The sequence below is a fragment of the Myxocyprinus asiaticus genome, chromosome 18, assembly GCF_019703515.2.
Source record: "Myxocyprinus asiaticus isolate MX2 ecotype Aquarium Trade chromosome 18, UBuf_Myxa_2, whole genome shotgun sequence".
Classification (NCBI taxonomy): Eukaryota; Metazoa; Chordata; class Actinopteri; order Cypriniformes; family Catostomidae; genus Myxocyprinus; species Myxocyprinus asiaticus.
The window spans coordinates 1,185,492-1,200,000 of record NC_059361.1 but is presented as its reverse complement, the minus strand read 5'-3'; the positions used below and the strand labels follow the sequence as shown (position 1 = coordinate 1,200,000).

The following is a 14,509-nucleotide window of genomic DNA, read 5'->3' as shown; positions in this document are numbered from 1 at the left end:
TTGAAGCGAGCAAAATGTGCTCCAAAACATACAGATGACAGGGTGAAGGCTCATTTATATTCACATATATTATATTCACATTATATTATTGATTGATCAGTGAAATGTTGCGATCCTCTGCCATCCTACATTTCAGAAATGAGCTCGCGGGCCACTTCAAATGAAGCGAGTTTGAAACGTGTGTTATGCGGTGACGCTGTGTGTGTGCGTGTGCGTGTGCGTGTGCGTGTGTGTGTGCGTGTGTGAGAGTGTGTGTGTGAGTGTGTGTGTGAGTGTGTGTGTGAGTGAGTGAGTGAGTGAGTGAGTGAGTGAGTGTGTGTGAGTGTGAGTGTGTGTGTGTGTGTGAGTGAGCGTGCGTGCCTGTGTGCGAGCAAGCGAGCGTGTGAGTGTGTGTGTGTGAATGTGAATGTTTGTGTGTGAGTGTGTTTGTGTGTGTGAGTGTGTTTGTGTGAATGTGATTGAATGTTTGTGTGTGCGTGTGAGTGTGCGTATGCGTGTGCGTGAGCGAGTGAGCGAGCGAGTGTGGGTGTGGGTGTGAGTGTGGTGAGTGTGTGAGTGAGCGAGCGAGTGTGGGTGTGTGTGTGAGTGTGTGTGTGAGTGTGTGTGTGGGTGTGTGTGTGGGGGTGGTGGGGTTTCTTTCGCAGTGTAGAAAGTGCACAGCTGACTGGGGCTGGCAAGCGTTATGTTGCATCAAGAATATTAAATTACCCGTGTGAAATCCCAACAGCAGCGCTCATAATTCAAATGCATATAGGGGAAACTCTCCATAAGATATTTTTAAGTGGTTATAAGACAAGTAATGCCAGAGATTATAGACATTACACATGCACAAAATACAAAATAACACACATTTCCCCAAACACACTTACATATTCGGTTCTTTAGAGACCCGGCATTATATCTATCAAAAATGGATATACAAAATGCCCAGATAGTGTAACATTTTCAAAATATTTTCGAGACAATTACGAAATAATAAAATAAAATATATTTGATATATTTTGATGTTTTATTTTTCATAAATTAAAGAGATAATGCAACAAATCAGGACAAATCAACTGGCTGTCAAACACATATTGAGCTACACATAATCTACACATAAGATACACATCAGCTACACCTAAGCTACACCTACATTACACATATGTATTTTCTCAGGCAGTTTTTGAGTCTAAATAGATGCACAACTTACATTATTTCAGTAGTACACCCAAATGACAACAGTCATATCATCCTGTTCATGTGTTACACTTGCTATAGTTTACTTCCATGTTGTTTCTACGTCAGCTAACAATGTCAAATGTAAATCCAATCAATCACTGGAACAACAGCGCCACCTTCAGTAAGAAATAACATGTATAATATGTACAGTATGTGTACATGGGACACTGATAATTCACCATTGTTGATAATTCATTATTGCACAGAAAATCAATTCAATTTCTCTTGTAAAAAAAAACAAAGAAATAGATATCCTGTAAGAGTAAACTTAAATAGAAATGAAATAATCATTAATAAATATCATTTATGGAAAAATAAAAAGACACTCTCACATACCTCGGGTCTCTAGAGACCACTTTTGATACTTAAACCATTAAAAAAATTAAAAAGAAAATGTTGCAAGTTTGTGTACGTTTGTGTGTGTGTGTGTGTGTGTTTGTGTGTGTGTGTGTTTGTGTGTGTGTGTTTGTGTGTGTGTGTGTGTGTGTGTGTGTGTGTGTGTGTGTGTGTGTGTGTGTGTGTCACACTATTTATGAGATAGATTGAGGAATACTAAAGAGGTGCAGGGGGTGTAATGAGGTCACGGGTCTCTAAAGACACGAGGTATGCGTTTAAAGGTTAAACACGCCCAAGAATAAAAAATCAAACTGATTCTATACTGAACTCTATTCAATAAACTTTAATGTTTGTGCATCTTATTTATAAATAACTTCCATTATATAAGTTTGACTTGTAATGTGTTATAACTTTGTTATTACTGTTTATAAGAAGATATTGCTTTTGTAACTTTCACGTATGATCGTGTCATAATGTCTTTTAACTGTTTACACTATACAGCACTTATAACATTAACTTTATTAACTTCTGCTGTGTTATAACTGGATGTTGCTTGTGTTATAATGCATTATACTCTAAAGTATAACTATGAATAGGGGAAGTCTTATAATGTATTATAACTGTAGTTATAATTATTATGAGAAGTTATAACTTATTATAAGGTGTATTATAAGACACTTTGAAATCAGTATAATGCTCTTTATAATGCATTATAAATATGGGCTTTATAGAAAGTGTTACTGAAATGTCAATGCATTTATTGCAGAATTTAACAATCGATTATCATTACTGTATTAATACCCAGTGTAATACAGATCTCAGATTACATGAGCCTCCTTGCAGCAGTTTGGAGAGAAATAAATGCACTTCAAATTAAGTTGCCATCATTATTTTAACTGTTTGAAAATGAATAATGAACTTGTAGTCAAAACACCTTGTCTGGCTGCACACAACATATTTAATTTGTAATTATTTGTGCTATAAATGTTAACGGTACATGGCATGTGGCATGATATTCCACTCACAGTTTACATAACTGGAGTGTGTGTGCATTTGTTCATTATGAATCAAGTCATTATGTTATTTTTTATTGATATCAAATCAGTGTATATATGCAGCCACACATGTAAGCTAAACCTCCTTGGTCCTAAAAGCATCTGTGACATTAGCGCTCAAGTCTTGTGCATGTCAAAGTTAAGAATGTTCAGTCAAAGCGTGCATATTTTTTATTTAATAATTAGAATCGTTCCAATATAACCGAGTCAAATTGGATTGAAACGAATCGTGATCAAATTTCAGATTTCACGTTGCATCGTAATCGTTTAGTGAAGTATCATAAACGAATCGTTGTCAGGATAAATATTTACAACCCTAGTTAACAATAGCCAGATAGCTGTTTTGGATGGATAAAATAATCAAATCAAGCCATCCTTCTTTTTGAATCGTATGTTCTGTTTCATTTGCTAAAATAGGAGCTTAAAATGGCTTGTAAATGCTGTTTCATGTTGACTTTAAATGCAGTAGATCAAAAGTGTATCAGCAACATATTTCACGAGCTCATTGTATAGTTCTGTCGGTTTGTAATCTGGTGTGTGTGTAATAACAGCATTAGCGTGGCTGTTCTCTAACTGTGGTTCTTCTTTCTCTGTGTTCTTCTTGGGAAAAGCATGGGGCTGAGTGTTGGGAGGCCGATTGCAGTGCGTTCTGCTGGATAAGTTTAGCCTCCCAAAACCTGTCTTCTGTTTCCTCTGTCTCTCATTGTTCTGTGTCTGAGGAGCTCTGCTTTGCCTCTGTGTGTTTCAAACAGTCAAGGCCAGCAACCGCGAACACAGCCATTCGGTTTATGTGTGTACTGTCTTTTTCCCTTTTGTGTTGCAAGAGCCGCCTCTCCGTCAGCTAAGTACGTCACGACGCATCCAGGTTTGCGAAAGCTCATGGACACCGCTTGGCTTCATGAGTGTGTTTATGTATGTGTCTGTAAGGATGGGAGAAGGGCTTTCATAGACATCTGGGACTGTACTAGCATGAGTTGACTCGTACAGTTGTAGACTCTGCATTGATCATGGACTTCATCAGTGCATGCCGTGAGGCACTTTACCACATGAAAACACTGTAGTGCAAGTAACGAAGAGCCAGAGCATTATTATGGTGTGGTGTTTTAAAGTAGGATAACTAGTATCATTTATGGAGGAAATAAGTTATGGACAAAACTGGTGTATGGGTGAATCTCACTAAGAAATATCATTTAACACCGTAAAATAAAAGGCGAACAATACGAAATTATATTTTGCGTAAATAAAATGGCATGCATAATTTTAGGAATATTAAGACCTTGTTACATTGTAACATTATTTTCATGACAAACACACTTTCCTGCCAAATTCTCATTATTATAATACACCAAAAAATCTCAAGTTGTGCAGTATGATTTTTTTATTTAAGCCTGTTTAAAGTAAATACAGTACAGCAAATACTTCCGTGTTGTATACTATGGCTTTACAAATACACTTTAGTAATTTAAGTGGTATTTTTTTAAATGCTACACATTAACAAGAATTAGATTTTATTTATTTTTCTCTCTCCATTAGAGTAGGCTACTGAGAACTGATACAATGTAAAAAATACATTGTATTTTTTACATTACATTAATTAATTAAATTAATTAATAAATGTAATTAAATTAATTAAATTAAATTAAATAAAAAAAAATTGTAATGGATTTTTCAACTTTGTGCACTTATTCCCCAGCAGGTGGATTTTTATGAAAATAATATTATTAGTTTTATATATATATATATATATATTAGAGCTGTCAGAATTAACGCGTTAACACATGCAATTAATTTAAAAATCTTAACACGTACATTCTTCTTAATCGCATTTACTGCGCATGTTGGGCAGGGCAGAAGTTTTGTCATTTGTTCGCCCGAATTCATTACACTGACACACACACACACAGCAGAGCCCTTCTACCAAGGTGAGACTACAAGCTTAGCATAAATAGCATTACGTGGCTGTTACGCTCTCTCCTTTCCTTTGATAGAGCCGTGGACATCGTTATCTCAGTAAATAAAAGAATCTCTGCACACACACACACACAACAGCGCTTCCTTGATAAAATGATGGAGAAAGGACCTCTTAATGATTTTTGATGTACAAAACAAGCCCAGATGGGACTTGTGATAGAAATCAAACATTTAAATTTTCCGCAGAAGCATGTCAAGTCTTAACTATCACGAAAACGCAGACTGCAAGCGATCTTCACGTGGAGTTCAAAGCATGACGCTCTGATGCGACTCATGAACGCAGTTTCACGATTGCTGTAAGCAAGCAGATAGTCGCAGTCTACTGGCAGATTAATATTGTGGAGGATGAGAGTTTAAGAGATTTAATGCCCATTGCAATGAATATGCAACCTATAGGGAAACTAGTTATTTTAATTAGTCAAACTCCCAGTTTGGGAAATATTTAATATTACTTGAATTGCTATTTTAGTGCATTTCTATCTTTATACTGTGTGAGTAGGAAAAAGTTAATAAAGCATTATATTGCTACATTTAGTTTTGTTTTCTTCCCTAAGATGGAAATAAATACATTTTAACAGGAAAAAAGTATATATAGTATCAAATTTCAACATTTTCAAAATCTGCGATTAAGCGTGATTAGCTACACAAAAAAAATTGCGATTAATCACGATGTAACATTTTAATCGACTGACAGCACTAATAATATATATATATATATATATATATATATATATATATACACACACACTGTATATACAATTTATTATATAAATTTTATTTTATTTTTTTAAAATAATAATTTAATTTAAAATAAATTAAATTGATTTAATTTATTAATTTATTAACCCTCTTTTGCGTTCGGGTCATTTTTGACCCGGTAGAGGTAAATCATAATTTTTAAATACCACATAGATTTTTGTACAGGAACCAAACTTTGTGACTTTGTCAAGACTACCAAAATTAACATCTTATTTTTTTTTATTATTATTATTTATTTATGTATTTATTTATTCAGATTTTTACAAGAAATTATTTAAGAGAGAATTTTTTTCATTCCCGGGTCAATTTTGACCGGCCATCAATTATGGCTTTACACATGATATTATGCAGATATTTTCGCACATTTATGAATTTTATTTTTCGTAAAAATATTTTACATTTAGGCTCTTTCCCATATTCTCACACACACTTTTATATTCTCAAAATGGGACTGCATCTCCATGCACACACACACACACACACAGAACTGACAAAACAGATGTAACAAACATAACAAATAAACTATATCAAAGTTCAAGCATACATAGTCTGAATATGAGTTGAAGGAAGAAAAGTCCACATTTTACTCTCTACAGACTGATCTGATAATGAACACATTAACATTCAGCAGTTCATGCAGTAAACAGAATACATTTTGTCTAAAAACATTGTACACAAGTACAGATGTTGTGTAATTGTGTTGTATAGTTGTTTTCATGTTGTTTGGTTGGAAAAAGTTGATTTGGTTGTGTAGATTTAGTTTTTCAGCATTAATGTGTAATTAATTAATATGGAATTTAATAGGAGAATTACTTGAAATTCTTATACACTTAATGCAATATTATATTCAAATGAAATTTCTTATAAACCTTGATTTAAATATATATATATATATATATATCTTTACATGTAAACACTGATTTAGCTGTAGTTAATGCAAATTTTGAAAAAAAACTTTTTATAAAAAAACTGACATCATACATAATAACATTTATATTTTTCAGTTAACATGTCGAAAATATCGATCTTTTTACATGCATGAACTGCTAAGAAGTTAACAATGAGCTACAATATGGTTTTTGATGAAAATAATTGAATTATGAATGTTTTATAAGCTTAAAACTTCACCGGGTGAAAGCTGACACGCAAATGTAAAGGATTTTGCAGGTTTTGCAGATTTTGAATGCAATAGGAGGCTTGATTAATTTATAAATATATTATTTAAATATTGATTTTATTAAAATAATAATTTAATTTAAAATAAATAAATGTAATTTATTAATTTATATATACATATATATATATATATATATATACACACAATATTGCCAAAAGTATTCGCTCACCCATCCAAATAATTGAATTCAGGTGTTCCAATCACTTCCATGGCCACAGGTGTATAAAATGAAGCACCTAGGCATGCAGACTGCTTCTACAAACATTTGTGAAAGAATGGGCCGCTCTCAGGAGCTCAGTGAATTCCAGCGTGGTACTGTGATAGGATGCCACCTGTGCAACAAGTCCAGTCCTGAAATTTCCTCACTACTAAATATTCCACAGTCAACTGTCAGTGGTATTATAACAAAGTGGAAGCGATTGGGAATGACAGCAACTCAGCCACGAAGTGGTAGGCCACGTAAAATGACAGAGCGGGGTCAGCGGATGCTGAGGCGCATAGTGCGCAGAGGTCGCCGACTTTCTGCAGAGTCAATCGCTACAGACCTCCAAAGTTCATGTGGCCCTCAGATTAGCTCAAGAACAGTGCGTAGAGAGCTTCATGGAATGGAAACATCACCAAGTGCAATGCAAAGCGTCGGATGCAGTGGTGTAAAGCACGCCGCCACTGGACTCTAGAGCAGTGGAGACGCGTACTCTGGAGTGACGAATCACGCTTTCTCCATCTGGCAATCTGATGGACGAGTCTGGGTTTGGCGGTTGCCAGGAGAACGGTACTTGTCTGACTGCATTGTGCCAACTGTGAAGTTTGGTGGAGGGGGGATTATGGTGTGGGGTTGTTTTTCAGGAGCTGGGCTTGGCCCCTTAGTTCCAGTGAAAGGAACTCTGAATGCTTCAGCATACCAAGAGATTTTGGACAATTCCATGCTCCCAACTTTGTGGGAACAGTTTGGGGATGGCCCCTTCCTGTTCCAACATGACTGCGCACCAGTGCACAAAGCAAGGTCCATAAAGACATGGATGAGTGAGTTTGGTGTGGAAGAACTTGACTGGCCTGCACAGAGTCCTGACCTCAACCCGATAGAGCACCTTTGGGATGAATTAGAGCGAAGACTGTGAGCCAGGCCTTCTCGTCCAACATCAGTGTCTGACCTCACAAATGCGCTTCTGGAAGAATGGTCAAAAATTCCCATAAACACACTCCTAAACCTTGTGGAAAGCCTTCCCAGAAGAGTTGAAGCTGTTATAGCTGCAAAGGGTGGGCCGACGTCATATTAAACCCTATGGATTAAGAATGGGATGTCACTTAAGTTCATATGCGTCTAAAGGCAGATGAGCGAATACTTTTGGCAATGTAGTGTATATATATGTTTTGTTTTTTTTTTTTTTTTTTGTTTGTTTTTTTTAGTTTTAAGATCATGTCATTAAAAAAGAATTGGAAACTTGTTATCATGTCTTCATTTATATTCCATTTTTCTTCATTTTTAAACTTTTTAAATATATATATATATATAGATTTGACAGTTTTAGTCTCGTCCCAGATTCTCGATATTAAACTATGAAAATCCATTATAAAAATACTAATTATTACATTTAAAACTATGATCATCTAAACAAAGAGTGAAATAAGCATAAACCATATCTATGTTTATTGTGTGAAAATGATTTCTATCAATTTGTCCAAAATGATGACTGTCCCACAGTTGTGGCGTCATTTCCAGCACAATAAACTGTTTTACCCCTAATAATAAAGTGTTTTCTAAAGTAAGTGTACTTGTTAACCAAGCGGACAAAAGTGTCAGTGAAGAGCATGAAATATGAGATGAAATATGAGACAAAATCAAGATAAATATCACTTTTCTACTGACCGTCATTTTCAATCAACCAAAAAAATAAAGTGCAAATGTGTTTTAATTGTGTGTATTTAGGACACATAATATGCTAGCTATGATATTAGCTTTAGCAAGACAAAGCAGTCGGTCATTATATTTGAAAAAGGTTCAAAATGATTTCCATCAGCATCATTTCCAGCACAGAATTCTATTAAACACAATACAGAATTAGAGATGTGCTGATAATGACAGAAATCTCCATATAATGCATGTAAAAACACTGTTAGACATTGTTAGTTATTTAAATAAACTATTGAGAGTGTGAAAATGAGACTTTACTTTCTAGAAATGCTCAGTGCTTAAAGTGAAGTTGAAGAAACACCCGTATAAATATATATATATATATATATATATATATATATATATATATATATATATATATATATATATATATAAAACTGTTGTTTAAGAAATAAAAAAGTTTCCATGAGATTCACCCTCACATGAAGTTAATATGAATCAAGACTTTTTCCACATATAATTGTGACATTGTCTTGTATTAGTGGGTATCTTTCAAAAGTGATGCATGTAGCTCTATGATAAAAGGTTCTGCATTTTCCAGTACTTTGCACTGCCTTGAAAAAGACTAAATGCCTCAGAAGTCCAGTCTGATCAGCATCGATCACGATATGCTGTCCAATCAGAAGTGGTATCTCCACGCCATCCTCTGTGAAGCCGGCAGTCTCGACTCCTGGTCTTCCACATTCCCACCCAACCCTCCCCTGACAAAAACATTCGGGCTTGGCTGTCATCACATTTGTTGTGTTTGTTGTGTGGGTTGCTCGTGTCCAGTCTGATTGACCATGTGTGTTTACCCGACAGGTTCCTCACCCTTCTCGAATGTGCTTCTTTCAGGAATGGGTAAAAAGGACGATCCAAAACTGATGCAGGAATGGTTTAAACTGGTGCAGGAGAAGAATGCCTTGGTGCGCTACGAATCGGAGCTGATGATATTGTGAGTAAAAACACAGTTTAACCGGAAACCTCTGTGCTTATTGTTTATGCTGTCATGTTGATGGATTCTTGATGTCTAATGAGACGTCACATAATATTCAAAGCACTTCATATAAGCTCTACAGTGTGTAACAGTGATTTTGATCTTCTCTGTAGTGCTCGTGAGCTGGAGTTGGAGGACAGACAGAGTCGACTGCAGCAGGATCTGAGAGAACGCATGGCGGTAGAAGGTATTCTCACATCGGTCTATCACTACTCCAGATGAACGACACGAAGATCGATCTTTTACTCTACGTGCAAACCTCCACAATGCGAGAAAAAAACAACTCTCATATGCAACAAAACTGTCGTGCTAAACGACTGTATATATCTGTGATTGGCCACTTGGTGGTAAATGTTCAGATTTCACTCAGCAGTGATTGAGTAGTATAGTGATTTAATTCTAATCACACAAAGATGCTGTGAAGAAGCCATTCGACTTCACTCTCGTTAATAAACGCTCAACAGCAACACCTACATCATGGCTCCTATACCCAGGCAACACACAATGGACTTATAAAAAGTATACCTCGAATGCACTGTAATTCACTTTGGATAAAAGCATCTGCTAAATGCACAAATATTTTTATGAAAATATATTATTATAAATATATTAAAATCATTCACCTCAGCGAGTATTGACGCTGACTATCACCCCTGGTGTCGCGAGTTTGCAATGCCCAATTCCCAATGCGCTCTAAGTCCTCGTGGTGGTGTAGTGACTCATTCCGGGTGGAGGAGGACAAATCTCAGTTGCCTCCGCATCTGAGTCTGTCAGTCCGCGCATCGTATTACGTGGCTTGTTGAGCGCATTACCGCGGAGATGTAGCGCATGTGGAGGCTTCACGCTATTCTCCGCGGCATCCACGCACAACTCACCACGCGCCCCATCGAGAGCGAGAACCACATTATAGTGACCACGAGGAGGTTACCCCATGTGACTGTACCCTCCCTAGCAACCGGGCCAATTTGGTTGCTTAGGAGACCTGACTGGAGTCACTCAGCACACCCTGGATTAAAACTCACGACTCCAGGTGTGATAGTCAGCATCAATACTCACTGAGATACCCAGACCCCCAACGTTACAGTATTCTTAATATACACAATATATATATATATACACATTTAAATTTAAGACATTTTGATAAAATGCCAAATGTACTTCATACGATATCGAAGAACGAACGGGTGTGGCCAAAAAGACGCTGTTTTTGCGTTCGTTTCGGTGGTTCATAACAGCTTGCCTGGGCGAACTTTTAGGAAAACTTGTAACCGGCTGTTAAACACCTTCTTACTGTCATTGGTCCACGTCATCGGTGGGTGTGACCTGAAGCTCCACCTACTACCTTGTTTACATTGTTCAGTCTGTGTTTAACAAGAACACACCGGCGTGTAGAGCTGTTAGCGAGCTGGTGCATATTTATCTACATCTGTACGATCATTCGCTTAGAAACATTTTCAAAGAACATGTCATGCAATTATTTTAGTTTTGATTAATTAGTCCACAAAAGGAATCAAATCTACTGTAATCCTCTCAAGTGCCCATTCACTCATGTGCCATCTGCAGCGAAAACCATTCACACATCTGCCCAAAGTAACATATGCATATCATCATTCATTTATGAGCATGAACACTTTTATATGCCCATCGTTGCAGTAATATCAGTGTCATCATAAATTACAATAACAGAGTGTAATCGGCGCATATTATGGTGCATTAGCATCATGAATTCACAATGTAAACAAGACAAATTAAACATTTACTACAGCGCAAATATTACTTTAAATCATCATCTAGTGGTTAAAAAAAACGTCTTTTACTGGGGTCCTGGGTAGCTCAGCGATTATTGACACTGACTACCACCCCTAGAGTCGCGAGTTCGAATAATGTGGTTCTCGCTCTCGGTGGGGCATTTTGTGAGTTGTGCATAGATGCCAAGTTGTGTAACGTGCTCAACAAGCCACGTGATAAGATGCACGGATTGACGGTCTCAGACATGGAGGCAACTGAGATTCGTCCTCCGCCACCCGGATTGAGGCGAGTCACTACGCCACCATGAGGACTTAGAGCGCATTGGGAATTGGGCATTCCAAATTTGGGAGAAAACGTCTTTTACTGACCGTGACTTCTACTCACATTTTAAAGGTTTTACTGAGCGTCCTCATATTTAAATGCTCCTCTAAACGTCTCCCACAGCAGTGTGACGGGTGTCTGAATGTTCGGGAACAGTATACCGTTGTTCAGCTGATTAGAACTTCTTTTAACCCCTGAACGAAGAACGCAGAAGAACTTCTCCAGAAGTATATTGAGGCCTTCTTTCTAAAAAACTTTGAACTGTTTAGATGATGATTAAATTCCACTGTACAAAGAGTGCAAAAGACTTTACTTTTCCAGTCCCGTGCTCATGCCCCCACTCGTGAGTGAGTCATGCTCCAATCAGACTGAACGATTTTTGCGTCAAATCGAATAAATGCATTTCTTTAACAGAGTAAAAAAAACTGTGTTAAACCACAAAATACATTTTAAATCACATGATTTAAAAATTAGATCTGGGGTCTCTAGTTGCATTCAGGGGTTTCTTGACCCCCGAAATTTGCACCATGCATCGAATGTTGACATTTAAAAAAAAAAGTTCTCCTGTTTAATTAACAGCATTAGATGAGAGAGCATTTCTTTCGTAAGCAAAATGAACATTATAACTGAATTAATAGTAATTGTACTTCAAATCGGGAAATACGTATTAGTACCCACCATTGTTAACAATCACAGGATATCTGTTGCTTTATTGCATAACAAATTACTACTACAGTATGTTAATACAAATGGGTATCATGTTGGTTTTCTTCCTTAACTTCTGTGTGATAGATGCTTATTTTTGTTCATTATTGGTGCTTGCTAAGGAAAACATGACTATTATTGTTGCTCATACTTTCTCAAACCCCTAACCGTAACATTCAGTTTGTAACTCGTGCATACAGACATGAATGACACCTCAAGTCATGTGTCACATACTGTCTCGTCGTCTCTGTGCAGATCATCTAAAGACCGAGGAGGAGCTGGCAGAAGAGAAGCAGATCTTGAATGAGATGTTGGAGGTGGTGGAGCAGAGAGATTCTCTGGTGGCCCTTCTGGAAGAGCAGAGACTGAGAGAGAAGGAGGAGGATAAAGATCTGGAGGCCGTGATGCTTTCCAGGGGTTTCAACTTGAACTGGGCTTAACATATCAAAGACAGAAAGAGCCCTTTTTTTTTTCCAGGTCACGGTTCGGCTCGCCGACGGTTCTCGCCAGTTTCACTGCAGGGAGTGTAAAGATTGCAGAAAGAGTCCGCCAACAGCGTTTACAAATCCACTCGCGAGCACATTGATGATGTTTACGAGTTCTGGCACGACTCTCAGCAGCCAAGGCATCAGTTCTCTCAATCAGTTTGGAGATTTTTTTTTTTTGGTGTGTTTGTTAATTTGACTGGGTTTTCCCACAGTTTTTGGTTTTGAAAAGGGACATATTCCTGCTGATGTCGAGGAAGTCTGAGACTAATGGATCCTACACAAACTGAAAACACTATTCTCAACGAATGCCTGATCAATCAACGGTTACACTTTCAGTGGAAAGAGGTCTTTAGACTTGATTTACTACAACATTTTTCCACATTGACTACTGACTGAAAATCAGTCGCACTCCCTTCCCGTTTAATATAATACACTCGAACCATCAATGATTATTTATTAGGTGTGCTTCACAGATAAGCATGTGATGAACCCTCAGTATTTAACACATATCTTCGGTTTGTAGCGTGTAAAAACCTTTTTCAATCTGTCAGTAGCCACCTAATAATATAAGAGATATTGCTGTAAACTGGGAGCGAAACAACATACTTAATGTTGCATTCTTTAAATATGTTAGAAGTGCTGAGAAAAACTCACTTCACCATTGATACTTAGAAGACTGACTGGTTTCCCTTCAGAAATATATCCAAAAAACAGGTTGCAGTCATTTATAATCCATTAATATCTGCTGCTTGTACTATAGTTTACATAAAGCAGTGGAGTATATATTAGTATGTAAACTTGCTCAATACAGATTGTTCATCAGAATATATGTATATATGTATACACAATACACATTGATATACAATCAGATGCATTTTGTTGGTTGGTCAGTAGTTTTACGAACAAATAAGGTACCCACAGCATTTGTGACTATTTCAGATCAGATCAAATGTGGAGAACGTGTCCGTTTTCACATTTTAATTATTCTCCACCAAAGTTTGGTGTTGTAAACTTTCCACTGTCTTCGGTTTTAAAGCAACATGCCTTTTTAACTTTTCATGCATCCACAGAGTTTTCTTAAGTTTGTAGAGTGAGTTTTTATTTATAATTGTCTTTGTAAAATAATTTTATATCACATATTTTAACAACGCCAACTGACATCATTGCTGATTAACAGCACCGTGGGTGCTCTAAAGTCTTGCTCGTTTCGGAACAGATGAACATGTTTGCCTTTTCTCCTAAGTGTACATTTAATTTTAGTCACCATTAAAGATGGGCACAAGTTTATTTTTGCTTTGTAAGTACAGATAACTGTGAATGAAAACGTACACATTGTCAACACTAGTTATTTAGACTGTAAAATGTTTGACAGATTTTATGGTATTTATTAACATGTGTGAAAACTGTAGTATATGTAAAAAAAAAAATAAAAAAAAATGAATCCTAATTTTTTTAAATATGTTGTTGGCTCTTGAAAATGCTTCATCTTGCTAATTTGCATATAGGGTGTTGGATGTATGCAGAGGCAATAAACAATGTAGTTGTTACAAATGAAGGTGGATTTATTTCATTGTAATGTTACTTTTATTGCAGAGCCTGCAAAAACACAACAATCTGCATCTGTTTACACACTAATGCAATTAATCCAGCTCAAACCTTTACTCGATCACTTCAGCCTTTGGTGTGGTATGCTTTTTTTGGTGTTTAGAATATTTATACTTGCTGTATATATACACCGATCAGCCACAACATTAAAAGCACCTGCCTAATATTGTGCAGGTCCCCCTCGTGCCGCTAAAATAGCGCCAACCCGCATCTCAGAATAGCATTCAGAGATGA

At 36.7% G+C, this 14,509-nt stretch overlaps 1 protein-coding gene and 1 long non-coding RNA gene across 2 annotated transcripts in view; one reads left to right on the top strand and one right to left on the bottom strand.

Moving 5' to 3' along the window:
* Positions 1-8,729, bottom strand: part of LOC127456223 (uncharacterized) — a 567,953-nt gene extending 559,224 nt beyond the window's left edge. Inside the window, exon 1 of the long non-coding RNA XR_007899804.1 lies at positions 7,065-8,729. This is a non-coding gene — a long non-coding RNA (uncharacterized LOC127456223). The remainder of the gene's footprint in view (positions 1-7,064) is intronic.
* Positions 1-14,221, top strand: part of LOC127456203 (protein-methionine sulfoxide oxidase mical3a-like) — a 151,478-nt gene extending 137,257 nt beyond the window's left edge. Inside the window, 3 exon segments of the mRNA XM_051724570.1 lie at positions 9,266-9,365; positions 9,521-9,594; positions 12,438-14,221. Of these exon segments, the coding sequence (XP_051580530.1) occupies positions 9,266-9,365; positions 9,521-9,594; positions 12,438-12,622 (359 nt within the window). The 3' untranslated portion in view covers positions 12,623-14,221.
* The last annotated feature ends 288 nt before the right edge of the window (positions 14,222-14,509 follow it).